Source organism: Cuculus canorus, chromosome 2, assembly GCF_017976375.1.
Source record: "Cuculus canorus isolate bCucCan1 chromosome 2, bCucCan1.pri, whole genome shotgun sequence".
Classification (NCBI taxonomy): domain Eukaryota; kingdom Metazoa; phylum Chordata; class Aves; order Cuculiformes; family Cuculidae; genus Cuculus; species Cuculus canorus.
The window spans coordinates 141,985,657-142,012,962 of NC_071402.1; the positions used below are offsets into that span (position 1 = coordinate 141,985,657).

General features: G+C 40.3%; 1 protein-coding gene across 16 annotated transcripts in view; it reads left to right on the forward strand.

Annotated features, from left to right (window-relative positions):
• The window catches only part of KIAA1217 (KIAA1217 ortholog), a 362,749-nt gene that overhangs the window by 177,416 nt on the left and 158,027 nt on the right, over window positions 1-27,306 (forward strand). For 10 of the 16 annotated variants that reach the window (XM_054058353.1, XM_054058352.1, XM_054058359.1 and 7 more), the window contains one exon: window positions 7,937-8,220. In XM_054058353.1, coding sequence (XP_053914328.1) covers window positions 7,937-8,220 — 284 coding nt within the window. Of the gene's footprint in view, window positions 1-2,681; window positions 2,979-7,936; window positions 8,221-12,796; window positions 12,957-27,306 lie in introns of those variants that run through there. The other 6 variants (XM_054058351.1, XM_054058356.1, XM_054058357.1 and 3 more) reach the window with 5 other exon arrangements.

Below are 27,306 nucleotides of genomic sequence, written 5' to 3' on the forward strand. Positions count from 1 at the left end.
GAATCACTGTTATTGTTGATCCTGCAGATAAACAAATGCTGATTTCATGCTGTGAACTGGTTAATCAAGTTTATTAGTGATTCATCCCAGTGACTGTGCTGGGGAGCTCTCTCTTTGAGCCTAACTGTATAATGGTTCTGGCCGTCTCCAGTTTCTCAGCTGCTAAAGAGGTTTCACTATTTTTTTAAAAATAGATTTAGGTAACATCTTAAGGAATGGCATAGATACTTAGATTAATTAAATCCAGTTTGGCACCAAAAACTTTTCTTTTAGAGACCTTGCTGCCCCCACTGTTCCCTGTCCTGAGCAGAAGCAGAAGAGATTGTTTCCTTTGAGGATGGGCATGCTCTTTTGAGATCTTGATGATACCTAAGTGTGCCATCTTTAGCCTCACCTTTTTCCAGTGCTCTCTAATGCCACTGGAGATACTCCTTCGGCAGCCACAGAAGTTGTCCTGAGGTGACAAACAGTTTTCAAGTCACGCATCCGCAACCAATTAAGCAGTCTCTCTTTGTTCATCTCTGCATTTTGGGGGTCTATGTTGCTCAAGCTCCCCAGCAGTATCAGCAATACCATTTACGGTTAGTCTCAGTAATGGGAGCATCTTGCTGTGGTGACGAGAGTGGCAGTTTCAGACCAGTCTGTCACCATCCCAGAGGGCGCCTGGCTGCTAATTAGGACACATCAGCAGAGGAGTCAAGAGACCAACTCTCTGTCTCTTACTTGTGGCTGTGGAAACTAATTTTAATTGTTTTTTAAGTTTTTTAGTTTTAAACTAATTTCCCAGTTTTTTTCCCCCTATCGTGGATGGAGATAAAGCCTCTGAAGGGGCTAGAGTACATTTATTTTGATCTTATTAAGGCTCTTGGTACAAACTCTACTGCTCTCCAGAGCTAACCATGTTTCTGTACAAGTCTGGAAAAGCACCTTCATTTCGGGCATTTGTAAGCAAGTAAGTTCTGTGCTTTCCATCATGGTATTTCAGGATAAGGTCTTTTTAAATGTCATTAGTTTCCTTAACTCTCAGTTTCTTACCCCTGTATACAGGTAATGCCTTGGTTCAGCTTTCATGTTGCTTTTCCAGGCAACTCTACTGGCTTTCTTTTCCTATCAGGGGTTTCCAAGTTATTTTATATTTCTTGAAGTTGATGGCGTTCAGTGAACACTATTCCTGTAAGAGCCCTCTTCTCCTTCCAGCTGGCTGTGAATATAAGTTGCAAGAGGCTCATCACGCTTGTCCAGACTCTGGAAAACCTCAGTGTTAAAGGCACATTCCTCCATATCACAAAGGCAACATCAGATAAGTAAGAGTGGCTGGCCATTACTTCTCCTAAAATAGTCCACAATCAGAGTGAGCACGGCCAGTAAAAACACTACTCAAAATACAATGTGTATTACACTGTTTTGTTTATATTGCAGTGCAACTATAGGAGTATTCTGTTGGGACCACTGTACTACAGACCTTAAATAGCAATGCTAATGCTTAGAATGTATTTTCATCTTTTCTGTGTTTTTTGTGCCAGATTTCTGGGACCTTTGCCAGCTCCAAGACCATATAGAATTAATTGCTAAAAAGGAAAATAAATATATCTTAAGTGCTAGAGAATATGTATGTCTGATCTAACGAGCTATAATTTTGTTCATTTATCAGTTGTTAATTGTCATTCAGTTATATGGATTTTCTGTCTGGAAGGGGGAGGATTGAGGCATGAGAAGAGTGATTCTCCTTAAGGTTCTGTATTGAGTTGATATATACAGAAAACATTTCTGCATTCAATAATCTAAGTAGACAGGGTGACATTTCTGCCAGATAGACGTGTAGAAGGAAACACGGGAATTCTCCTAGCCTGTCTGGACTGTGTGGTAGGGAGGTCATTGCCAGCAATTTAGCTGAGGTTACATTGAAGTCATAGTCAAAGAAATCTTGGAAGACCAGATTATGTTAGGTCTATTTAAAAAGACATGCAAGATACTAACTGTTATCTGGTGTTGCACTATGAGGTTGATTTAAATGAGAAACTGCATATTTTTATTGATACGCTTTGTTCTTAACCTAATTCAGAAGTTGTCCATGGATAAACTTTCTGGTCCTCATGCTGAAACTCAACACTTGGTTTGTTCCACCAGCTTTGGCTCTGCATTATGATTTTGATAGACTAATTCAGTCTGGTATTCTCCACTAAATAAACACATGTGGCATCTACTGGAATCCGTGGGATTTGATCTCGTACTTCTTAGCCACATTATGTTTTGCCTCGCAGCCCAGTAGATCTGTTGATTCTCATGCAAGCTTCCCGCCTCTGATCTGCCAAAAGAGAATTAGTTATATATTTCTATATGCTCTGCTACTGAGGCTTCAAAATCCCTCTTAACTGAAGTCCCTGCTTACATATCGCTACCATTCATTTTTATTGGCTTCACTAAAGTTGAATTCCTATATCTTGATTTTTCCGTAATTCATTCTGTGAGCAGCTTGAAAGAATTCAACAGAAAACAAAACCTCAAAGCGCTTATAGAAAGAATTACTTTAAAACTCGATGCTAAAAAAGACAGAGGAGCATTTATCAGGAATGTTTGTGGGCTTGGTGGTTACGAGCTTAAAAAAATATTTTGTGGAAAGGCTTTTGTCCCATGACAGAGATTTAAAAGGCTGCGGATTCGGATTCCAGCAGAGGCTCAGGCCTGCGATCCCGCTCCAAACGCCGCGCGGCTGCCGCGGGCAGGGAGCCGGCCGGGGGCTCTCCCGCAGGAAGCCCCGTCACCTGTTGGGGCCCCGGCGCGGAGGGCATGCGGGGGGTTCGCTCCGGGGAAGGGCCAGTTTCCTTCCTCCGCCCCGAGACCGGCGCTGACAGCCCCGCCGGGGCGGCTTCCAAGTTGGAGAGGGGAGCTTGGGCGGTAGGCAGGGACAATGGAGGAGAACGAAAGCCAGAAACTTGAGCTGTGCCTGGCTGGCTCGGCAGACAGCGGAGAGATGAAGGGTAAGTAGGGGAGTCAGGCAAAGATGGAGTTGCATTTAAACGTCTCCCTCCTGGCTGCTTTTTAGAGCTGGAGGCAGAACGCATGGGGGGGAAAAGCATGTCTTTCTTGTCCTAATGGCTCTGTGGATTTCCCCGACACTCCAACTTTGTGAGTTTAACTTTGTCTTTGGCGAGTTTCTGTCTAAATCCGGGAGCGCGCTGTGCCGCTGTCACAGCTTGCGGGACGCTGGAGCGGAGGGAATAACAGCACTTTCCCTTTAGACGCTCTGCGTGTTTCACCTATGGCAGATGAATAAAAGCGGGTTCGAGCTTGTCTTTTCTGCGGGGTGTCTTAAAAGAGTGGGATTCATGGCAGATTGTCACAGGGCTAGTTTACTTTGCGTGAAACCAATTGAGTTTGTTCTGGAGCGAAGCCAAGAAATTATAAGCATGGTTTTCATGGCCAGTCAGCTGTGGTGCATTTGTACAATTACTGTTGCACTCTATATTTTGTCTAAAAGCAAATGAGAACTACTCTTGTTGAATTGTACGTGGGCTGTTCCATGTGGAGCATAACATTCCGGTAGCACGACAATACCTAATCTCATATCTGTTATAGTATTTGTGGAGCACCTGCGAACACTCCCTGTTCGTGTGTGAGTTGTGTTACTGTACCTCTGTGAAACAAATAGGGCACGGTCAGGTGCATGTGGTTTTTGAACAATTGCACGAGTTTAGGGGTATGTAATACCAGAAAATAGTGCATAAAACCAATACTGTTCTTCCTTAGGGGTTCATTCATTGCTTGATGCTCTTTTCAATATTTTTTTTTTTAGTTAAAATACTTGTCAGTGCAAGTCACCTGCATCAGTGTATGTTTGTGTTTAGTGGGACGGAAATCTTCACTTAAAGGATGTGTCTGTGTAGGAGGAAAAAAAAGTGCCTTCAGTAAAATATTTCTTCTATATGGATTGTATGAAGCTGCCTGAGATACAAATGAAGCTAGAAAAACAGACGTCTGACCAGACCTATGCTACGATTCCCAAAAATTTCTAATGCTGGAAGCTCAGAACCAAATGTAGTGGGTTTGGCCCATATTCAAAATCTACATTTAAAAGTTCTTTGGAAAGAGAGCTAATTGTAGAGACAGTGGAGTAAATTAGAAAGATTCCAAATAACCTCAAATTTACTGCTAGCATAAATATAATGGAGGTGGGTTTGACTCCCGCTGTTAAAATTGTATTCTTTTTCAAACTTTAAGTATTGAGTATGGTTTGCTTCAAGTTTTATAATATCTGTATGGGTCAGGTTCATACTTGCTCCTTTCTGAAATTATTCTGAAAATGTTCTTCTCTCATGTCACCTGGGTTGCAAAACGGGACTATTAAAATATGCACAGCATTTAAAGTAATGAAGCAAAGTGACTTTTCTGACCTTTCTAGACTTCATGAAGGGTGCGACTTAGAAGAATTGCATACCAGGGCGTGTTGAAGGACTTTTTCCCCCTTTTTTTAAGTTCAATTTCTAGCTTACAGCAATTACTCCTTGGTGGTAATCTTTGTGATAATCCTAAGCATACTGCTTCTACGCCGCAGACCTGGGCCTTTCCTATAATTATATCCACTGTAGCAATGACTGATGTTAAGAAACCTTGAAAGTTGTCTTCAATTCAGAGAAGCGTCTTGAGAGTAAGGGTTACACAAGCCTTTGGATAACCAAAGCCTGTCCCTGTCAATCAGCAAGTTTTGCTTTTCATGGCCTTCTAGACTTGCTACTTTATTGAACAGAAAGACCTTCAACTTTTAGCTTCTGAATATGAGGGAGGGAGAGAGGGAGACAAGCTTATCTCACACCTCTGTGTTTTCTCTTGGCTTCTCTTTACTCCTTTTCCAGGAGGGGTACTCGCATAATTTATCCTTTTGCTAGTTTTACCCTTTTTCTGGGAACCATCACATGATCCGTCACACATTTCACAGTTATCAGTGGGGATTGATTTTCTAGGGCTATTATCTCCACTTGGAAGATATGGAAAGTTTGCCCATGCTGTTATTGAGCAACTCCAGGATCCAGAAAACCTCTCTTAAGTTTCTCCTCCCTCTAACTCAGTGGCCCACACAGCAGGAGCTTATGTGCCCTGAGGTGCATGGGGGTGGGGTGGGGTTTCGCCATCCCAGCTTTCAGCCTTGCCATCAAAGTCATTTGTCCCTGTCTAGGAGGTGGCCAAGGAAGATTTTTTTCACCAATTACTGGTGGAAAGGCCCATATTCAAACGTGACAGGGAGTTTGGTTTGCAAAGAAAATCACATGCTGCTGTGTGCTGTAATGCTGCAGGATTGTGCTGAATGCCCAGGTCATCTCACTCGCAAGACTAGCAATTAGTTTGCATAGTTTACATTCCTTTCATTTCACTCGTATTTATACAGTATTTTCGAAATATATGAAGGAAAAATACGAGAATTTGTTGATCTTTCTAATATCATGTAAGAAAAATATGTTATTCTTGATTCCTTCTCAAGGTTTCACCCAATAACAAATAGTGGTAAAACACTTTACTTGATATGTCTCTTTGTGCTCTAAACAACTAGCTTTTCTTTTCCTTAAACTATTGAAATGACTGAAATGCAGAGTAGGTGAAAGGCTTTGCATGAGAGACATTTAGGACCCAAAATACACATTCATGAGCCCTGGCTGTGTTTGTCAGTATAGGTTTACCTGCCTTCTTGAGGAAGTGCCTGCCACCAAGTCAGTGATTTAAACTGCTGCTGTGGCCATACTTTGAAGGTTTATACCAAATTGCTGCATTCAGTCACCCACGCTCACACTGGTTCCCTCGAGCTCCAAGGAAATCCCTTATTTATGTCTGCTGCCTTTGTTCCAGCAGTTTCAGGGATATAACCTCCGGGCTCCTAGTGCAACAAATTAGAGATGGTAAATTCCAGCCAGCCCCTTCCCACCTCTTTTTCCTCCTGTGTAAAATCCATTGAAAATACTGTGCAGCTTTCGGAAACCATTTTGACTGAGTGTAGCTGGAGTAGTCATGCTTCCTTCTTGCAAACAAAACTCTCCTTGTTGCCAGTTTTCTCAAACAAGCTGAGTGTACCTGGCTGTCAGTGCTCTGGATTTTCAGTAGTCAGTGAGGCTGGGTGCTTTTTAATTGACTTGTGCTTGGAAAAGTTGTGTGTCCGAGTGTGTGTGTACATGCAGCCATGAGGCTGCTGCTCTGAAAGTTTAACGAAGATTGTGCTTCTAAGAAGGTCTTAGAAGGTGCTGTGGAGATCAAAGGTGGCTCTGAATCTGTGTGAGAGTAAAACTTCCCCATGAACCAAGCCTGTTTCCAAAGTTGTGCCTGGAACTGTAGTCATCAAAGTGTGGTGCCACCTGCAGTCTGGGCTTTTGTGTCCAGTTCCAGTTCTGCTTTCAGGATAGGTTTCCATGAGTGCAAATGAGAGGGTGGTGTTAATATTTTGGAGTCTTCTAGCTATAGGGAGCTTACAGAAACATGCAAAATCTTAGAGGACCTTCCAGGGCCCAGTCCTATGAAACCCAGGGGAGTTGGTTCCACACATGTATTGGTGGGACATCACAGTGGCAGGGGCTCCACCAGTGGATAATTTACTCTGTTACCAGGTCTTGATGTTGCATGGGACTTGGCAGGCAGTTGACCACACACTGAAAGCTGGAAGCTGAAAAACCCTCAGCATAAAATCCTGAGGCACCTGGTAGGCAGGGTGTCAGACTGACAGACTCAGCCATAAAGAGGAGAGAGTAGGTGCCTGTTTCCAAACAACAGTGCTGTATAACTGTCAGCATGCAGAGGAGACAGTCACTGGGAGGATAAATGGATCTGAGGCAAAAAGTGTCAGCTGAGAGAAATAGAGACGTGTTAAAAATATGTAAAGGAAGGAGCTTCCTGCTCCTGGGAGGTTCTGGAAAGGGTTAACACTCACAGGGATGGCAGCAGCTGCCCAGTAAAGATGGGGAAAGCCACATCAGACTTGAAGAGCTGGAGAGGCCTTTTCAATGCTTCTGGGATGGGTTTTTGGTTTTTGGTTTTTTTATTTTTTTTCTTTGCTGACAAAGGGGTGAGGGGTTTTTCAAAGGTATTAGGTAACAAGGCTCCAGACTACACTTCTTCATGCACCAGAGGGTTCATGTTACAGTTACCTGAAGATAAGCCAGCACTTACATACCCTCCGTGTCTGCCTATCTCCTTACAGATGTCTTAAAGCAGGTTTTAGAGTTGTAAAATTTATCTGAAGGGTTTTTTTTCCTTTTTATATCACACAAAACTTGCCTTTATTCTGTTTCTTAAGAAAAGGTTTATTGAAAAAGTGATGTAGTATTTTCCAGCCCGCTGTCCTGAGACACATAAAATCCAAGGGAGATCCATGAAATTTAAAACCACACCATAGTCAGAAATAGGGGAAAAAAGCCTCCCAAACCCTCTTATTATTTCATAGGTGTTTCAGAGCATGTTGAAAACACACTGAAAAAAGATTAAGGATTTCAAATCTCCTTGTCAAAGGAATTTTATCAGTTGGTATCCTGAAGGATACTAGTTACGGGGCCATTAAGTGAACTGAAGCCTATTGAAGAAACCTGTTTCTTTTCCTGGGAAGCATCCTGTATATTTTAAAGGTCAGGGAATAAGGGCCTTGCCAGATCTTTTCAAGTCACATAGTGGTAAAAGTTATATAAAAGGAACATCTGCTTTAATGATGCTCCATTTTTTTTTTTAGGCAATACTGCGGTTGTGTGTTAAAAGTATGTAAGGACTTGTGCATAGCTGATACAAATGATTATTTCTGGGCTGCTTCTTACAATGTATGGGGGCTTAATGAAGCAGAGCATGCCATTGGACACTAACAGACTTGCAAAAGAACCTAGCTTTTATATTGATTATTTTCTTTTTCTTATTAATGTGAATGTTGGGATTAAGTTCTTATAATATTCTGGTTTGGGTTTTTGTGTTTTTTCAGACCAGGCAAAACCCAGTTTGCATGTAACATCACTAGACGATGCAGAATGTCTTCGATCTAAAGAACTTCTTTCAAACGCGAACAGTCACACTTCTCATTCAAAGTCCACCCGCAACATCCCTCGAAGACATACAGTAGGTGGCCCTCGCAGTTCCAAAGAAATACTGGGGATGCAAACCTCGGAAATGGACAGGAAGAGAGAGGCTTTTCTTGAGCATCTGAAACAGAAATATCCCCACCATGCTACAGCAATAATGGGACACCAGGAGAGACTGAGAGATCAGGTATGAAGCTTGAATGCATATCTTGCTTTTTGTTAAATGGTCGTTGTAAGTTCAACGGAGTTGAGTATGACCTCATTACAAAAGTTGAGAATCATAGAATCGCTTGGTTGGAAAAGATCTTTGAGATCGTCGAATCCAACCATACCCATCCACTAAGTCATATCCCTAAGCAATCTACCCATCTTTTAAATACCTATTGGAATCGTGACTCAACTACCTCCCTAGGCAGCCTGTTCCAGTGCCCGATAACCCTTTCTGTGAAGAAATTTCTCCTAATGTCTAATCTGTACCTCCCCTGGTGCAACTTGAGGCCATTCCTTCTTGTCATATCGCCAATCACTTTGGAGGAGAGACTAACGCACACCTTGTTACAACCTCCTTTGAGGTAGTTGTAGACAGTGATAAGGTCTCCCTTCAGCCTCCTCTTCTCTAGACTAAACAGCCCCAGTTCCCTCAGACACTCCTCATAAAACTTGTGCTTCAGCCCCTTCACCAGCTTCGTTGCCCTTCTCTGGACACACTGCAGGACCTCACTGTCTTTCTTGTAGTGAGGGGCCCAACAGAGGATTCAAAGTGCGTCCTCACCAATGCTGAGTACAGGGGCACAATCACTTCCCTGGTCCTGCTGTAACAGGAATGTAACAAAGCATTAGGGAGATTTTTTTTAATATAGACTAAGATTCGGTTGCTCCCTTGAAACTCAAAGAAGCAATAATAAAAATTAGACTATTCAATATTACCGTGGAATTATTTGTTGAAACTGATGTTTTTTAAAGAGCTTTTAATTTTTTTTTAGAATATACACGAAGAAGGGGATGAAGGTGAGACTCTTGATCTAAGTATGTGGGTCTTCACAGCTGAAGGGAAAATATGGAACAGCTGTTAATTTCTGTTACACTTTCAGTATTGGCAGCGCTGCCCAGGAGAAAAGAAAATATCTGTGGAGTGTGTCTGTATGCTTTAGCTGGCTCTGTTATCGTTTCATTTGCTTTCTTTTCTATTTTTGAGTCTTTTATTACAAACAGAACAGACTTACCCACAGGTATCTGCCTCCTCCAAGCTGTTTTGACATCCACGTTGGTCTGTCAGCAGCGAGCCTTAAGGTGGTCTGCTTTTTGCCTACCTCCAATTGCTTTTCAGCAATGAAAACTAGATGAAGCACTGAAAATGAAAAGAGATGTGGCAGTTTAATGTGTTTCTTAGAGCAGGTGGGGGTGGTGGCTGTGGTCACACTGACCTTCTGAATTCAGGGAATGCCATGCAAGGATCTGTTTACAGCCTAACTCTGGGCTCTGATTTTGGGTGTGATGTTAGTTTCATCTCTTCAGCTTTACAGACAATCTGTGTTCCATTATTTTTGTTTTCAATCAAACAGCAGAATTTAGATTTCAAGCTCAAAAATCTTGTGGTAGTTATTCTCTCTGTAACAAATGATTGACAGCAAACCTTTTCTAAAAGGTTTTCTAAAAGGTTTTCTAAAAACCTTTTCTTTTTTCTTACCATTTTGTAGGTATTTCAGCACTAGCAGCAAATTGATTGTAAATAAGGAATAAAAACTCGTTGGAAAAATACTGTATTTGACTATGGGAAATCTTACTGAATTCCTAGCATCTTTTGAATCCTCCAGACCTTTAGAGACTTGCCCATTGACATAGGTTTGGAAAGACTGTCATTTGATAACTCCCCCTTACAACTTCTCTTTGACAGAGTCTCTGGAGATCCCAGGTGCTATCCCTGCCTCAAACCCCAACTGCTAGAATCCATATGTATTCAGCTAAAATTGCTGCAAGACTTTTGATCTGAGGAGGGTGATTTATTTCTTATTTTTAAACAGCTTCCCCCCTTTCCTTTGAAAGTCTTATTTTTTTTTTTTTTCCTTCCCACTTATCTCTCCTATGAACTTTAGTGACTGTGTGGAATGTGCTGGGTGGTGGATAAAGATAGCATACAAATTAAATAAAGGGGGTGGAAGGGGGGTGAAATTCAGAGATTAGATCTTCTGGAGTCATGTAAATATTTAGTTCCAGTGTTGCAGACACTGCAAACCTAGTTTGAACAGACTACAGCATTACACTCGACACGTTTTGTAATATGAGCTTTTTCTGAAGGCAGTAAATTACAGAAGGAATGCAGTAACCGTTCCTACTATTTGTTTAAAATGTGTCATCCTTGCTAATTTATTGAGGGTAAAATTCATGCAAATGTCTCCTGCTTCTATTTTCTGATGATTAGACATATGTATCGTACGTAATGAGTGTGAATTTTAAAACAAAATAACTTCAAAATTGCTCTTAGAACATCTATCTTTCTTGGGAATGAGAAAGACTGAAGAATCCATCCATTCAGCATAACTAAGAAAAAAAGATAAGCTGAACAGAAGCCACATTAAAAACATGCAGAAATAAGTTATTCCAGCTGATTGTAAGAATCTTGCATATTTGAAATGTATCAACAATCTGGATCGTTAGGTGCAGTAACATATTATTATGGTCATGGCATTACAATTCAGAGTTTTTTTTTCTTACCAGTTGTCTGTGTGCATACACACGTACCTGTGTGTTTTGTGTGTGTTTGTGCATGTGTGTAGCAGTACTGTAGAAGACAAACTACTAACACATGTAGTAGGTAAGTGTATGTAACATCTAGACTTAACATGCAAAATCTGTAAGATGTACAGGAAGGCATATATTACAATGTTACAATTATTTTTCTAGGTTTCTTTCCTTCCTTCTTACTTTTCTAGCTGCTGTAGTATCTGGAAAGTGGCAATATTATCCATGGCGAGAATTTCCCTCACTGTGGGGGATCTATCAAGGACAGTAGACACTGCAACATCATTTTCTAATCACCATGTCAAATGGTGCACCTGGAACATAAAACATCCTGATATTTACAGTCGGGAGATAGTCCCTTGTACATCATATCACTTGTCTTCCAGATTGCTCTAAATCTTGTCAGGTCCATAACCAACAAAAATGGACCAGAAAATCAAGATTAGTAATTGTCTCCTTTTTTTTCCCAAAAAGTGTTTGGTCTTGTCAGAACATACTGTATCACCTCCATCGGCAAGGTTAGCTCTGAATGTTGTCCATATCTTCTGCTACATACTAATGTTTCCTCCAGGCTTCATTTATTCAGATAAATGCCTCCCTGGATATGCCTCCTGAGGACCCATTCTTCCTCTTGATAACTTGCCACAAATCAGAAGTACAGTCGTGGTCAGGTAAAATGTCAGTGGGAATTACTGATGGTTAACTAATGCGGTGACCTGAAACCTCCCAGCTGTGCACACAGCTCATCCACTCCACTGGTTTGTTACCCTGTTTGTGATACATTATTCTGGAAAGGAGAGATTGAAAACTCAGAGAGACAGGGGCTGTCTTTCTTTGCACAGGGCATTGGGATACTGCCACAAGGCAAATAACCTGCAGCTAAGCTGGTTTGTGTAGTATAAACCAGGGTGTGAGTTTCCGGCAGCTGGAGAGGTGCAGGCATGCCATGCGTTATGCACCCCAAAACACCAGCAAGGGAACACAGCACCCCACGGCTTCAGCTCTGTGAACCACAGGTTGGTGACTTGCACTCACACTGCAGGTTTTCCCCCTTACAAGACAACCCTGCAGCCAGGCACCAGAGCTCCCTTCACCTGAAAGCGTGGAAAGCGGAGGAGCAAAATCAGTTTTTATAGGCAATGCAAGTTTCTGCAAGAGCTTTGGATGCCTTGCCTCTGCCAAGGCTGTCTTATCTGCGTTAATGAAAGCAAGGCACAAACGTAATCCCCTGGAAAATTAGAAGGAAAAGGAGAAAGGAAAGAGGAAAACAGTCTTGTTCTTCTGAAGTTTGAGATGGTGTGAATCATCTGCTGCTGAGCTCATAGTAGGATGCAGTCACTGCTTAGGTGAGGTTGACTCTGGTCAGCAGCAAAGGAAAGCAGGAACAAGTATAAAAGCTGGGCCAGCGTCTGCGAGGATGGAAAGGAGCTTGCAATTAAGAGGTTAAAAATGCTAACCTGGCCATGGGAGGGGGATAATCCCTGCTTCGAACCTGTTTTACAAGTCACCCGATGAAAGAAATCTTTCTGAGGGGCAGAGAGCAAAAAAGAGTGTGTAGAAGTTTTTCAGAACCGGGGCTTTTGAGCATGCCTTTAGAATGTGAGCTCGAATATGTTTACCGTGGCTTTCTTTTGTTGTTGTTTGACTAGGAAATACCCTGGGAGATGTGAAAGGTCGGGAAAAGCTCTAGTGTTTCAGAGTAAGTTTATTGGCAAAGGAAAAGAGATTTCCATCAATTTTTTGGAAAAAAAAAAAACCCAAACCAACCAACCAACCAACAACAATCTCCTGGTGTCTGCAAGGCTTGAGTGCCTAGAAAATGGTGGTTGAGGTTTTTTTTGTTGTGTTCAGTTAGGTCAGGACATGACAGGTAACTCTGGCATCTGGGCAGGTGTGGTTAAGGTCACCATGGAGATTCATGATGTCATGCTTGATAGAGCATGTCAAGACAGCTAATCTAACATGTAGGTGTTCAAAAAGTCCCATAGGCCAGAACTATGCTTTATGCAAATAACGAAGTTAGACTGCAAAAGGGTAAAAGAAACTACAGCTACGATATGGCGTGCATTTTACCTGGCAGCTTGAAAGGATTATTACAGGCTTCATCATAAATCTTAACTTTTGGAACTAAAGGAAGTGGATTTCAAACTGTCTCTGGCCTCACCTGTGGAATCTCGCATTTCGGTAAATAAGCCTCTTTCTCTCTCTGCCCTCTCTGTAAAAAATGCTTTCGAAATCATGGAGTTTGCTTCACCACATTGTTCTTTCTGGCAGTAGGGCTGAGTCAATAAAGCAAGTTTTCTGGCATGGCATGCTCCCCTTTCTGTTTCGAAAATGAGTTCTTTATTGAATGAACAGAGAATTCTGAATTATTTGAAAGACTTTGTAATGTATTGTGTTGGTTATATGAATCATGCTGAAAAAATGTCCTAGGTAGTGTTTTGGAGGAGAAAATAAGAATGGAGACTATTTATTTATTTATAGATTATTGCCAGATGTCTCTTCTTCTACTGTTAAAATAGAACCCTAAAATTAAAACAGCATTTATTCCAGCATTTGATGTCTGCAAAAATACTGAGGTTTTTTTTTTTTTATTTTAATGGAACATAGTGTCGGTTGGTTAAACAGATTTTGAGTATATGTTTTGATCTTACAGGGTAGCACTGAGACGTTCCTTAATAGATTTTTTTCTTGGATAAAAGTACATTAGTATAGGGTAAACATATTTGAAGGTAAAAGTCCAGCAACAGAACTGCTATTGGGAGTTTTGGGGTTTAGGGGATCTTTTCAGTCCCTCTGAAGAAAGAGTAAAATCCCTAGGTTCTTACTTGCAACCACTTTTGTGCTTACATCAATCACAACAGATCAAGTAAACATCAGTGGGTAAGGGGTGCCCCCCCCCCGCTCGCAGTGCTGTAATACCATAACGGGAAGCAGATTTGGGGCTACAAAGTTTAGTTGGTTCAAATCACTTTTTTTGAAAAGGGTTAAATCTGCGTGGGCAAGGGTAGGGGCTTGCAGTAATTAGTGTCTGAGCTTAAAAACACAAAAAGAACTGTAAACTTGAGAGAAACTTCAGTTCAATATAAGTCCTTGGTGGGATTTAGGGAAAGAGGAGGCTGCAGAATATGGTAAGCACGTTATCTAATTCCAGGTGAAAAAACAGGGTGTAAAGGATTTCTGACGTTCTGCATTGCTTGATTTGGCAAGGGTAAACAAGCTTTTTTTTTTTTTTTCACAGCTCTTTTGCTTTTATGCTCATAGTTATATGTTGAAATTAAGTCAGTAATAGGACTATTATAGAATTAATTTCAATTTAATCTTTTTTCCCAAAGTCTGAGTATTAATTATTTAGTACTAGAGCATGTACAAATGACGTTTGTCAAATGAACTAGCATATTTTGCATTCATTGCAATGTTGTTGGCTGGTGCCATGGAATCACATAGGGAGAAATTGATTTAGTGTTAATAGTGTGTGAATACTTTTCTGGTGTGTACCAGATAAAAAAACAGAGTTAAAAAATTATGTTTGATTTTAAAATGTGCACAGTGTCTGTGAAAAATGTGATTTTAATCTACATATGTGTTGCAGTTTTCTCTAGATCATAAAATCCATTTTGTTGAATTACTGCTTGATTCACATACTACTGTATATAATGTGTGATCAAAAAATCCTTATTTTTATCTGAGAGGTCAATGACATACAGCTAGGATGTGCAGTTGTGTTAGCACAGGCTGTAGGTATTCGGGGAAAAAATATTTCAGAAGTTGTTTCAGGAGATTTCTGTGAGTTCCTGGCTTCTCTCCACCAATGGGTACTTCTTCTGTGGCCAAATGAGACGTGATCTGCCCTCCTCCCTGGATAGTCTTTGTAAGCTCAACTGAGCATGTTGCATGTTCAGGAAGGGGGGACTTTCTGCAGCATTCACGCGTGTCCCCTGCCTCATGTACAACAATTTATTGCTGCTGTATGTTAAGGGCAACTGCTCTCGTTTTCCATTGTTGAAAGCATCTAAGTAAAGCTGTGAAACTGAACATGTGAAACATGATTACAAGCTTAAATCTCTGCTGGAATCCGAGCCCTTAGCTCATGTTTATGGAAGGACATAAGATGACATGTCCATTTGTTTTGAGTTGAAACTCACTCTTTAGCCCCCAGATAATGCTGTGATTGTGAGATATTTATAAATAGCTTGATAGATAAGTGAAGAAAGAGCTGTTCATTACCGAAGTGAAGTGGATTTACTTTGTGTTGACTGTAAGTGGAAATGTTGAGAAAGAATATTCCTAGTAGAATGTCTCAATCTTTCAATTTTACTTTTTACTTTAAAAAAGTAAGGCAACACATTAAGGTACATATTAAACTCCTAACCCTAAGGTATCTCTGAAAGTAAGTGGAGTTTAACTAGAGTGATAATAGCTGCTTTGATAAACATAAGTATCTTAATTTATAACTATTAATTAAAATAATAACAAAAGCTGTTCATTTGAAAAAGCAAACAAGACAAAGCTGCAAAAAGGCTAATAAAGCAATTCCTTTTCTTTTTGCTTCCCTCCCCCCATGCAAACCACACACAAGCGCAGTTACTTTGCCCCAACAGGATTGGTAACTTTTCTGCTGTGGCAACGCCTCTGCAATTTAAATAGCAGGTATTGTTTGTAACTCAGAAGACTCAGGTAGTTGTTATATCCTTGCTTTTGTTCATGTAAGTTTTGTATGTGTATTTCTTTAAGTTTATGAGAAAGAAAAGTATATTTAGAGTACTTTATATTCAGCTGACTGAATAATTGCCCACAGTAATCTTGTTTCGGTACTTACTGTTAGATCCGATAAAGAATCTAGGACTTTGGTATCCCTTAAAGCAGAGTTCTGGCAGCTGTATTAAAGAGAGTCACCTGTGGAAACCTCTCTGAGGTATAGACACCTGAGAATTCTTTAGGTTTCAGAAATGTAAACTTTTCTGGCCAAAAAAATATCCTGAGACGTTTTTAGATGTGTTTTTGCACATTCTCAGTTTAGTCTTGGTGGGTTTTGGGTTGTCTCTTGCAGATGACTATGAAACACTCTGTGGAAGCAATCAGCAGGGCCTCACTTGGTGGATGGGTTCAGTGCAAGGCTAACTCCTTCAGCAGTGGTAGAGGAGGGAGCCCTTGTCCTCTGCAGTGGCCTAGCAGTGACCACCCCTATGACAAAGGCACCTCCTGCCTCCTCTGAACCTGTGCCTGATGCACTCCTTCCTTTGGGGATGTTTGGAGGCATTCAGAGTAGTTAAACCTTAGATTTTCCCTTTTGAAGTTGAGCCACTGGGCAGTGATGTCTTAGCGAGTTCGGCCTCTGTAGCCTTGTGGTTAGCCCTGTAGGTCAGGCACTGAATGAACCTCATCACAGGACTGTAGAATTGAGCTCCTGATGTCACGCTATCCCTGGCCATGAGGACCTCGTGCTTCTTTCTTCTCAGCAGCAAAGTTTCAGGAGTCAGTGATGGAAAGCCCTGGCCCCTTGTTGCTGTAGCCTGGTTATCAAGGTCCTCTGCCCAGAGATGGAGACGTGGCTGTTGAAAGTCCTTCCGACTTAGGCAGCCAGAAATCTTCCCCTCCTTCTTTACATATCCTGCAGAAGTAAATTGGTGTATGAAGTGTGCTGTGCCACCGCTTACTCTTCCAACTCTACTTTTAAACCAAACCACCTGAGGTTGTTGTGCTTCATGCCCAGCTCAGGGGTGAACAGCATGGGAGATGTCCTCTTAGCATTGTTCTGGATGGGGTTTGTCAGTGACCCCAAAGTTCATTTCAGTCTCTTGTTCACTTATGGGAGCATAACAATTTTGTGATGGAAGTAAAAATGAAGTCCTGGGCTAGAGACATATTTGGCCATACTGGTTTTGAGCAGACATTCTCTGTTGTCCATAGTTCTGGAGGTGTGTTAGAAAAGGTGTGAGGTTAGTCTGTTTGGCAGTGGTGTTGGGTGAGAGCAACAGATTGTGCTGGTGGTACAGCTGAGGTTACAACGTAGCTTCCTTGGTCACTGGTCAGGGTTTCCTTATGTAGCCTGTGATAAGCCTCAATATTTATGAGTATTTCCTGCATCTCAAGCTTATTTCCCTGTGTGTGTTTGTGAATGTGCTTGGGTTGTTCTTTTTGTAGCTGAATAGTCCTGTTACCTTCACACTGGAACATTTTTGTGCTCTTTGCACATTGTTACTTGGGAGGGGAGCACGTATTTATGTCAGTTGTTAGCAAAGTAAATACACCTCTGGACCATCCCTGCTGCATTACAGCATTTTTCAGTTGATTTTCTAGCAAAGGCAGATTGCACCAAAGTCACCTGATTGACTAGTTGGTTTAACCGTAATCACTTGGGATTTAAATCTCCTTTCAGGGCTCAAATAAGAGAAGAAGAGCAAATAAGACAAGCAAATCTCTTATGAACATATATTCCAATTTCCTTTCTCTTCAAATGGGTTGAATACGCTAGGAGAAAAAGTCCTGTTGTTAGAATTGCAGCTAACACCTGTGATTTTGACAGCAGCCACCAAAATGTGCGTTTTTAGCATTCACTCTGTCATTGTGTCAGTTTAGTAAATCCAGAATCTGGTGGTATTAAGTTTTCCAACTTGACACAACAAACTAACACAGGGACCTTTGGTGGGATGAAATTACATTTTAGAGTCCTTTTTAGGTTTTGTGAGGTATTTTTGGTTATTAATTAGTACTTTTTGTACTGCTGCATTTTGTGTGGTCCCTTGTGTTGAGGATTGTAGTGATCCCATTCACTGACTAGGATATTTCAGCCTTAGTAAACACTGAGTGTTGTCATTTGTTTGCATTTAGAAAAGGTTTTCACTGGTTGGTTGATACCCTGCCATTGGTACAGCTCATTAAAAAAAAAAATTGCCTGAAAATCATAATTAGTTGTTAAAAAGAGGAATAGAGAAACCGTTCTCTTAGGCTATGTCTGAAATCCAGGAAGATCAAGAATATAGTTTCCACCATGGGTTCTGCCATGACTTCTTAAGGAGGTTCTAACAACTTCTCAGGAAGTGGATCTTGGATAATGAGCCATGCACATCATATACATTCTGATCTTTAGTAGATACAGAGTATTTTGTCCCATGTCTTGAGATTTATTTTATTTTCCAAAATTATGTTCTTGTTAGTTGTAAGACTGTCCAGTTCTGTTTTGGATTGCTAAATTCTTGACAATGTTAATGTCTCACAACTGTCTCACCTTCCCTCGAGGTGTTTAAGGAATGGGTTGATGAAGTGCTTAGGGACATGGTTTAAGGGAGTGTTGGGAATGGTTGGACTCGATGATCCAGTGGGTCCTTTCCAACCTGGTGATTCTATGATTCTATGTAAGTTCCAGAGCTCAAGTTTTAAGAATATTTCAGCCTTTAAGGGATTTACATTTCTTGCATATACATGTAATAGACTCTCTTAATGCTCTTGCATTGATGTAATTCAAAATAGAAAAGCTAATTGTAATTCAAAGTCAATCAGTGTTAGGTAGATGTCTGTCTTCCAAGGAAGGCGGAGAGCAGCAGGAGGAAGAAGTAAACAATGAAAAACCAAAGTGTTAAAACATTTTTTTTGTATGATGTATTCACTTCCAGGTACACTTACTGCCAGATGCATAAGCAGAGGCTTTTGCAGTTTGCACCTATTTGGTGGATATGTGGATATCTAAAGTCTAGAAACAGACCTGCTGTCAATGTCTGTGTATGAGCTTTGGTCTTTCTTCCACTGTGCTTTGAAACATAATTTCAGCTACATTTATTCATTTATAGTCCTATTTTTAGTAACACAAAACACCATACATTAGACTATTGTAATTATTAATGAATTACTCACACAGAAGGAGCAAATATTTGACTTTGGTTAGAATAAGTAAGAAGAAATGTCACTTATTTCCCATTGGCTGACTAGATAAATAATTGAACAGCATTCGTTGGTTAATTTGAATAACAGTGAATACTATTTGGAAGGAAGATTTATTTAGCATAATGTAAAGAAACTCATAAACATATACATGTAACATAAACACTTCCATTAAAAATGTGTACATGAAAAGCTAGGAAATTGATAAGATTTCCCACGGAAACTCTTATTTCTATTTTTTTTTTTACAGAGAAATGTTAATTTTAGTAAATTCTTAATTTAGGTTATATTTTTTCCCAAGAAGTGTTTAAAAAAACCTCAGACCTCTGAAACCTCACAGATACTGTGTGCTGACTTCACTCTCTCATTATGCATATCATGCATTCTTTATTTTTTAAAAAGCTGTTTCATATTAAAATTGCTTAATAGCTTTGCATTAAAAAGACAACATAATGTCAACATCTACTGCCCAGGGATATGGGAGAGTCTCAATATTCTGTTCTTAGACTGGGATCACTGTTGTATCACAGGAACTGTGATTTGGCAGGAACTGCTGGCAGTGTTTTGGGTTTTTTTACTGAGGATCACTACTGTTCCAATTAGTTTTTAGCTGTTAATCCACACTGCCATCTCTTTGGCTAATGCTAAATCCAGCACTTGGGGGTCAGGTGCCTTCTGCCAGCCCCTGACGTGTTCCTGAGTGGGTCAGCAGTGCCGGAAAGGGCTTCTGCGCTACACAGCTCAGGGACTTGCTCTGTTTTACCACAAGCAATTAGTTGGTGTCTGTCACTGGAGAATTTAAATGAAAACATGAGAGGAACAGTATCAAAAGCTTTCTGGAAGTCAGTGGAAAACATCTCCCTTCTAAATATTGCAAAAAGGCGGGGTGGGAGGGTGTGAGGAGGCACAGATCACAAAATGTTTTTCTTGGCCCTCATGGTACTGCTATCGATGTCAATAAAAATGTTCCTGCTGACCAGAGTACAGTTGGCTCAAACTCCTAGCAGGTTGTCTCACCTATATGCTCTTCCTCTGATATCAGATTCAAGCATTTAATTTCTGGCTCCCATGTACTTCCCTTCTGTTTTATTTTTACCAAGTGTTTTCAGCACTGGACTCAGTGGCAGGCGCATTCCAGCGTGGGCAGATCCTGCAGGCACCTGCTGCTGCTGCTCCCCGGCACGCTGGGCTCTCGCAGCTCCCTCACACTTGGCAGCTGATGGGCATTGCTGCAAAGGCAGGGCTCCCAGCCACATCTTTCTAATCCAGTCCGGAACAACTGGGTTAATCCCATGCTGAGCCTGGGACTCTGCTGCAAGTAGGAGTCAGGTTTCTTCCTGAGGCCAGTGAATAGCTTGCAGTAAATAGCTTTCAGGACCCTTGCTGAGGTCCCATATGAGAATTGCTTGTGCTATAGCTTAATTCTGCAACAGATTTCAACACAGTGTTAAATATTTGTATTATTTTGATGGCACTTTCTGCATGTGTCTTTTTACTGTGCATATTTTACCTTCTTTTTTTCACTGTTAAATCGTGAGCTGCTTGGTCTAAGGTATTAATCCTGCCACAAAAGGATAGTTCTAGCCCATGTGCAAATGTGTATTTGTTCAATCCCCACCCGTACGCAAGCATGCAGCCATGAGAAACCAGTATTTTTTATATATGAGTCATTCATAACACCCGGATGTGTAACAAAATTTCACATTGGATGAAGGTCTGTTGCATATGCGCACCTATAGAAAACCTGCACTGCACGGGGAGTAAGAGGGACTCATGCTTCTCCTGGTTCTGTCGCTCTATGCTGGTGGCAGTCTGCTAGCAAGAGGATGGATTTTGAGGAAGAGATAACAACTTGTGCTCCTGCGGCACATCCAAGAAGGAAAAGCAGCCTCTCGGCTCTTTGCTGCTCTTCTGGAGCCTCTTCTGCCAGCCAGGTATAGGTTGAAGAGCCAGGGCTTTTGTCTGTGGAACTTGTATAAGAGTTAATGGGAGCTTTTGGATAGATCATATTTTCCAAAAGACTGATGCCTGCAAGAATGTCCTCAAGTTTTCAGTATTATTATCCTGTTGTCTATACATGTTTCTAGGTTGACTTTGAAAAATGTGAAAAGCTTTAGGTTACTAGAGTTACGTCAGACGTTTTTGGGAGGGAGACTGACAGTTTATAGAAGAAAGGCTTCCCATGTTAAAATACAATTTGATTTTATTTCATGGTTTTAAAATTTGTCATACGCTGTCCAAAAACCAAGGTGCTTGCTTCTCTAATTATGGAGAGTGGTTATACGTAAGTTTTAATCTGTTTATTGGAAACCTTTTAGGACTCTGGAGTAAGCGCTACGTTCTGGGCCTCTTCTCGGTTGAAGGGGTTAGAAAACAGTAGACTGCTACTGCAAAGATATTTGGACAGTGGAGATGAGTGAGCTACTTTTTTCCCGATATCTTCGCTTGTTTCTGCTGTAATATTTTGGGTTTGAGATATCTTTTATCCTCGTGCTGTCACAGCAGGTATTGCTTTGTTTTAAAAAAACTGAAGTAACAAGTTCAGTTTTGTTTCTGCATGACTTAAACCTGTCTGAGAGACGTTATTTTGCCAAGAATAGTTCTACTTATAATGTGTTTGACAGTTTCTTTGTGACTGTGTTATACAGGCAAAGCTAGCTTGGAATTTAAGGAAACTTAATAGTTTATAAAAGGAGAACTGAGGAATTTTTTTTTTTAGAAAGGTTTACAAGTACTCAAACAGTTACCTGTGAGATGCTTGTCATGTTGGGTTGGGGGGAGGGGAGGGGGGTTAGTGTACTTCTGTGGATTTCTCACAATAGAATAGCTATTAGCATGTGTTACTAGAGAGAGAAGGGGTTGGGCTTTTTGTGATGTATCACAGCTGTGTGAATACATTTGTATCACAGTTGTAGAAAGTGGGGCAAATAACTCTGAATTGATACCAAAAAGATTTTCTGTTTAAGGTGATCTCCCTCTGTGAAGACTGTTTTTCCTGAGATTATGTATAACCTTTTAGATGAAATGTATTTGCTGTGTAGCACTTTAAACACACCAGACTAAAACTAATGTGGGATAAAACCTACACATGTATTGAGTCACCTGGCAAAACAAGAGCGGCTTAGATAACCATTCAGTAGCTTATTGTGGTAAGATAAACATGGAATTCTAGGTATTTTCTACAGTAAAAGAACTTATTTGTTCTTTTGATCTGTACTTTCTGCTGCTGCTTGTCAGACTTTCCTGGATATTGCCAAAATGTCTGTGCTTTTGTCATTGACTTTCCCATTTATATTTTTTTTTCATTTTAGGATCACAGTGTTAGATTTTGAGAGCAGAAAGCTTTTCTAACTTTTAACTTCCTCTGAAAAAAAGCAGCCAGACAAAAGTTATCAAGCCTTTCAAGTGAGGTTTGTCTAGCCACTGCTGCTTTGTTTTTGGCTTATCTTCTCTGTGGTTTGAAACCTTTCTTGAATGTCTGGGTTCTGTGATCTTTAAGAAGTCTTTTAAAATGCAGTCATCATTTCAAAATGTTCACCATGCCTTCAAATAGTTTCAGTGGAGAAAAGGGTGATGAGCTGGTTTTACTTACCTCTCTACATGGCAAGGGACCTATTGTTTGGAAATATAAGCGTACATGTTGTTTGACTGCTCGTGTAACTAAAAGTCAGCCTGATTTCATATTGATATCTCTGCCAACCCACAAAATCACCTACATTTGTTAACCCAAATTCATCAAAGTAGGTGAGTCTGGCAGTGGCCTGTTGCATATTTAAGTTATTTTATCTGAAATGTAAGAGGGAGGGAAAGTTGAATAAGAGTTATGTGAGGAAGAAAAGCCTTGATTAGCCATGAAAAATGTTTTTCCTTTTCAATCAGAGGCTGATAGCGTAGGAGCCTTTTCTGTTTGCAGGTATGGTAGCAGCACACCCTGAGTCAGTTCTAGGTGTGTTGGGTGTTGCACCTAAGAGCCAGAACCATTAGAATCCTTTGAAAACAATTGACTGTCACAGACTGCTAGGTTATCAATGTTTTATGACACCATGCCGAACAAAACAACATAGATTCTCTTTTACATGACTAGACTGCCTTAGTTGACAAATAAAGGGAGAATTTCCAGTTTCCTTGCTAATAACTAAGACAGGTAAGCAGTCATAACCATGGCTCTACTGTTTGATCTTTTGAAATTTCAGGCACCAAGAAGCATTTTAAAGAGCAAATCTGCTCAGCCCCACAGCCCATGTGATCTCTCTTATCCCTCCTATCACTTTGTTCTCATCTAAGAAGAGGATCAGCCATTTGTTACTCATCTAAGCCCCTGCTTCAGACACACGTTAGTCATGAAGCTCAAATATCCCCTATGGAAGTTAAGTTGGTTGTCAGCAGTGTAATAAAGGCATCGTTTTCCCCCTGCCTTTCCTAAAAGCTCCATGTAAATATGTGACAAGGCAAATGCTGTGTAATAACCTAGTTCTTCCTATTGGCAAACCTGAATAAGTATGAATATACAAACATCAAACTTACGTCACCACCCACGTGGATGTTTGGGTTAGCTGTTATTCACTGTAGGTGATTTCAAAAGCATCTGATTATACTACAAGTACTGGTTTTCAGACGTATTTTTCAACTGATAATATGATTGTGGTTTGCTTCTGTGAGTGAAAAGTGCACTGATCAAAAGAAAAGTGATGCTGAGATCTGGAGACATTGTGGGAGTCGGACTTCTTTTCCTCAGTCTAATCCAAAAAGACACAATCAAAATAAGTTAATATTTCATCATATTGAAAATTTCTTAGATAAATACTGTACTATGAGCTTTGTTTGACTTGAAGGAGAGCAGCCACTATACCCTCACTTAAAAGAGAGGAAGATATTCCTTCTTATCAGTAGAGCTATTTCTTTCCTGCCAGATTGTGCTGGTCAAAGAGGATAAGATCACAGACCATGTAAAAGGGCCTTTCCCCCTTTTTTCATAATTAGCAGTATGAGAGTCAACAGGACAAAACCTCTATTTGTTTCTCTGACATGTTGCTGTGCTACTTCACATGAAAGCAATGCAGTCTTAATCTAAGCACTTTTATACAATTTGAACTAATCCAACCATTAAGAACGAGCTCATTGTTTAAAGATTTGCAGGTACTGTTTCACAGGCCAAGAAACTTCTCAAGAGTTTTGTTCAGCTACAGTATTAGATAAACAAAATGAAAGCAAACCGTGATGCAGTTGTTTTGCTTTTTCTTTCTTCTGTAGGCTATTTGTTTGTCATCCCTCCTGCATTATGGCTGCCACAAATCATTTGTAGAGTACAGTGACCTTTACAGAAAGACTGGTAGTAGCAAGTGCTTAGGGATCCCTGTCTTGATAGATAGAGAGAGAAGATCTGTTGTAGCATCCAGGAAATTATCTAAAGGATGAAATAGCAAAAAGATACAGATTCCTCCCAACCTCAACCCCTTGTAGAGGAACTAGAGATGTAATATCCTCCAGCATAGCTGGACCGTAGGAACAGATCATCTGGCATGGTTTTAGTCCTGGGAAGTAGGTGGTCAGTGATACCAGCATAGTTTCTGTTCCTGAAAACTGAAATCAGGGATGTGATTTACCTGCAGACAAGAACAGGGGGAGAGCTGTCATCTGGATATTTCCCTGTAGAGGTTTTAAGGAGAATGATCGGGATGCCTCAAGAATGACTGGCCCTTGGGACAATTAGAGGGAGAAGGAGGTAACATTTAACATCTGCAGAAATCTGTGAATTGCTCCAAAGGCTGGTAATAAAGTGCTCCCATCCTTGTTTGCCAGCTTGAGTTTAACAAAACTTTGAGTTTGCTTTTTCAACCTTTTTTTTTTTTTTTTTTGTAAATTTGCTGTGATATGAGCTCATTTGAGAGGAGGTAAGTACAGCCAGAAGTTAAAATTTTCAATGTAGAAGAATGTTAAATGTGGTTAACTCTTGAAACAGTTGTTGGGAATATGTTAAAAGGCAGCTTTTATAGAAATGAAGCGTTTTACTGGGATCTGGACTTTGGTGAAGAAATTCACCAAGAGCTGCCAAACAATTGCATTACAATCTTTTGTAATAGGAGTTTGATACATTGTCTTGTTAGGTACACAGCATCTTGTTACAAAATCAGAGTGTATCCCAACCTTATAGAGCATGTTTAAATCATAATATAAGATTATGTTTTAGTTAATCATTAAAATACAAAAAAAAAGGTCGACAAGCAAGTTTTTAAAGACGTGAAGAGAGACAGTGTTAGAATGGTGATTTTGCAATGAAAATGACAGATAAAAGAGACAAAGAGTTTAGTCAGATATGTGAACATATCCTTTGGGCTGAGAAGTAAAGCCAGAGGTAATGAACTGTCAGACCCAAGTAACCATCTTAGGAAACCTGCGCATGGTTTTGTGCCCAGACAAGCGTATGCCCCAGACACATTTGCTGCATGACTGAATCTGCTGCTGGTGGTGTAGAAGTGTGCAGCTTCCTGCAGAGTCACTTTTTGGTGATAAAGAGAAGAGCCAATTAATGATGATGAGCGTGGTATAAATACACGGTGTATTTCAGGTAAGTGTTTAATATATTGCAATACTACATGGGCCAAACTTTTCACATATAAGAGCTTAAAAGAAGAGACTGAGTTGGTATTGAGAGAATTAGCAGTGGCATTACAAACATACAGGACCCAATGACTTTGTAAACTTTTGCCTTAGCTTTTGAAAACTTCAGTAGAGCATGACGTAACTGCATTTGAGCAAGCACTTGATCATGTGCCCCATAGCAGAGCCTGAGTTCAAAAGGGCCTCTGGACAGCATCTGAACTGTTGTAGAAAGGAGAAAGCAGAGACTTAGATTAGGTTATGCACAGCCCATCAAACTGAATCTTGAATATTCCCAGTGAAGGAGATCCCACCATTTCTCTAGATGGAATTTCTAGGAATGGACTAAGTTGTACCTGTTAAGTCTGGAAGGCGTGTAAGGATCTTTAGAGCTGCAGGTTCTCAGAACTTCCTAGTATGATGCTATCATAAAAGGGGAAGGCATTATTTTTCAGGAAGGCAGTGGTTAGGGCTCAAGAATGGCCTTACCTCTGGATGTGTGCTGTAGTTTCATACAGTATTTTTGAAGGAGTGTTGAACAATGGGAGTGTTGCAGAAGACAGTAATCCAAAATGGTTTGAGATCTGATGAAACTATTTATTTCTGAGAACCATTTTTTTTTTGTCTATTGACCCTATCAAAGTAGAGAGCTTCCTTGATTAAGAAATGTAAGTCTACTGAAGCAGGAGAAAATGTACTGGTTCTGTATTGGCTCTTTAGAACAGCAGTGAAAGTCATAACACAAACTAAAGGTTATAGTTGGAGAGCTGAGAAGATTCAAATCAGGAGTAATGCACAACATTTTTCACAGTAGAAATGATTCATTATACTGACAAATTATTAAGGGAAGCAAGAGGTTCTTCATCTCTCTAAATCTTTGAACTATGACAGGTTGCTTTTCTAGCTGATATGCTTTAGTCAAACAAAAGTTACTGATGAATAGGGCAAACTGGCAGAGATTTATTGGCTCCTCCTTGGCCTTGGTTATGCAATTGAGCCTTTTGGCTATTCATGCAATTTTAGTGTTTCAAGGACTGTTCATAAGGAACTGAGTTTGAACCAGCTGCTTTTGAATATAGCGCTGTAACAAGGCTGACAATTTTTTGTTTTCGGAAATAAAAAATTGATTTAGTATTTAGAAACAGGTTACTCGAAAATTTAAAATACAAATACCAATACTATGTATTTTCTTGGTATGCTAGTCAAGGTACCAGTAAATAGCTATCATAGACAAGCAAAAGAAAGGTGTGAATGGTCACTGCCTCAAAAATTTCTTAGATTTAAGATGTCCTTAATTCAGAGGAGTTTTCCACTTTGAGCAAAACTTTTAATTTCTCCTAAGTTATTCCTTGGGAAAGTTCTTGCTTACATCAGTAAAAGTTTGGCAGTGTTAGAGTTCTCAGGATTGCTCCACCCTGAAATTGTTGCTTCGAAAGGTACCACTGAAGTCCCCCATTGCTTCATGTACTGTCACTTGCAAGTAAAGGGTCTGGTTACAGTAGTTTGTTCTGAACACAGCCAAAGCTAAACTACATCTTAAAGCAATCAAGAAATAACCCACAACCAAATTATTTTGGGGCATGGTAGGCTAAAGAAGAGACAAAAATGCCCCGTCACTGAAGCAGTGTTCAACAATTCACATAAGTGTGCCTGAAAATGGGACATCGCACTATATGACAATTATTTGCTGGCATAGCCGAATGAGAAATGGGAGTCTGTGTAGAGGAAGAATGTAACAGAAATCAGAAAGAGTTCTCTGAAAACTGAGAACAAAGTGACGTAGTCTGAGAATGAGAAACTTATGTTAGCACCAGAAACAATAAAAAGGCAAATGCTATGTTTGCTAATGTAATACAGGAAATCTCTAAGCAGAAAATAATTTTTGATAGGCTCTTATAACCATAGAAATATGTAAAGAAAGGAAGGGAAGCAAAGGGGGTATTGCATGTGTAGTGTTACAGGCCTGAGGCATAGCATGGATCTTGCTGAAAGGCATACACAGTTTTAGAAGAGGTTAAGTGAACTCCTGCTGTGCTGCAGAGCAGCAGGAGAAGACTTT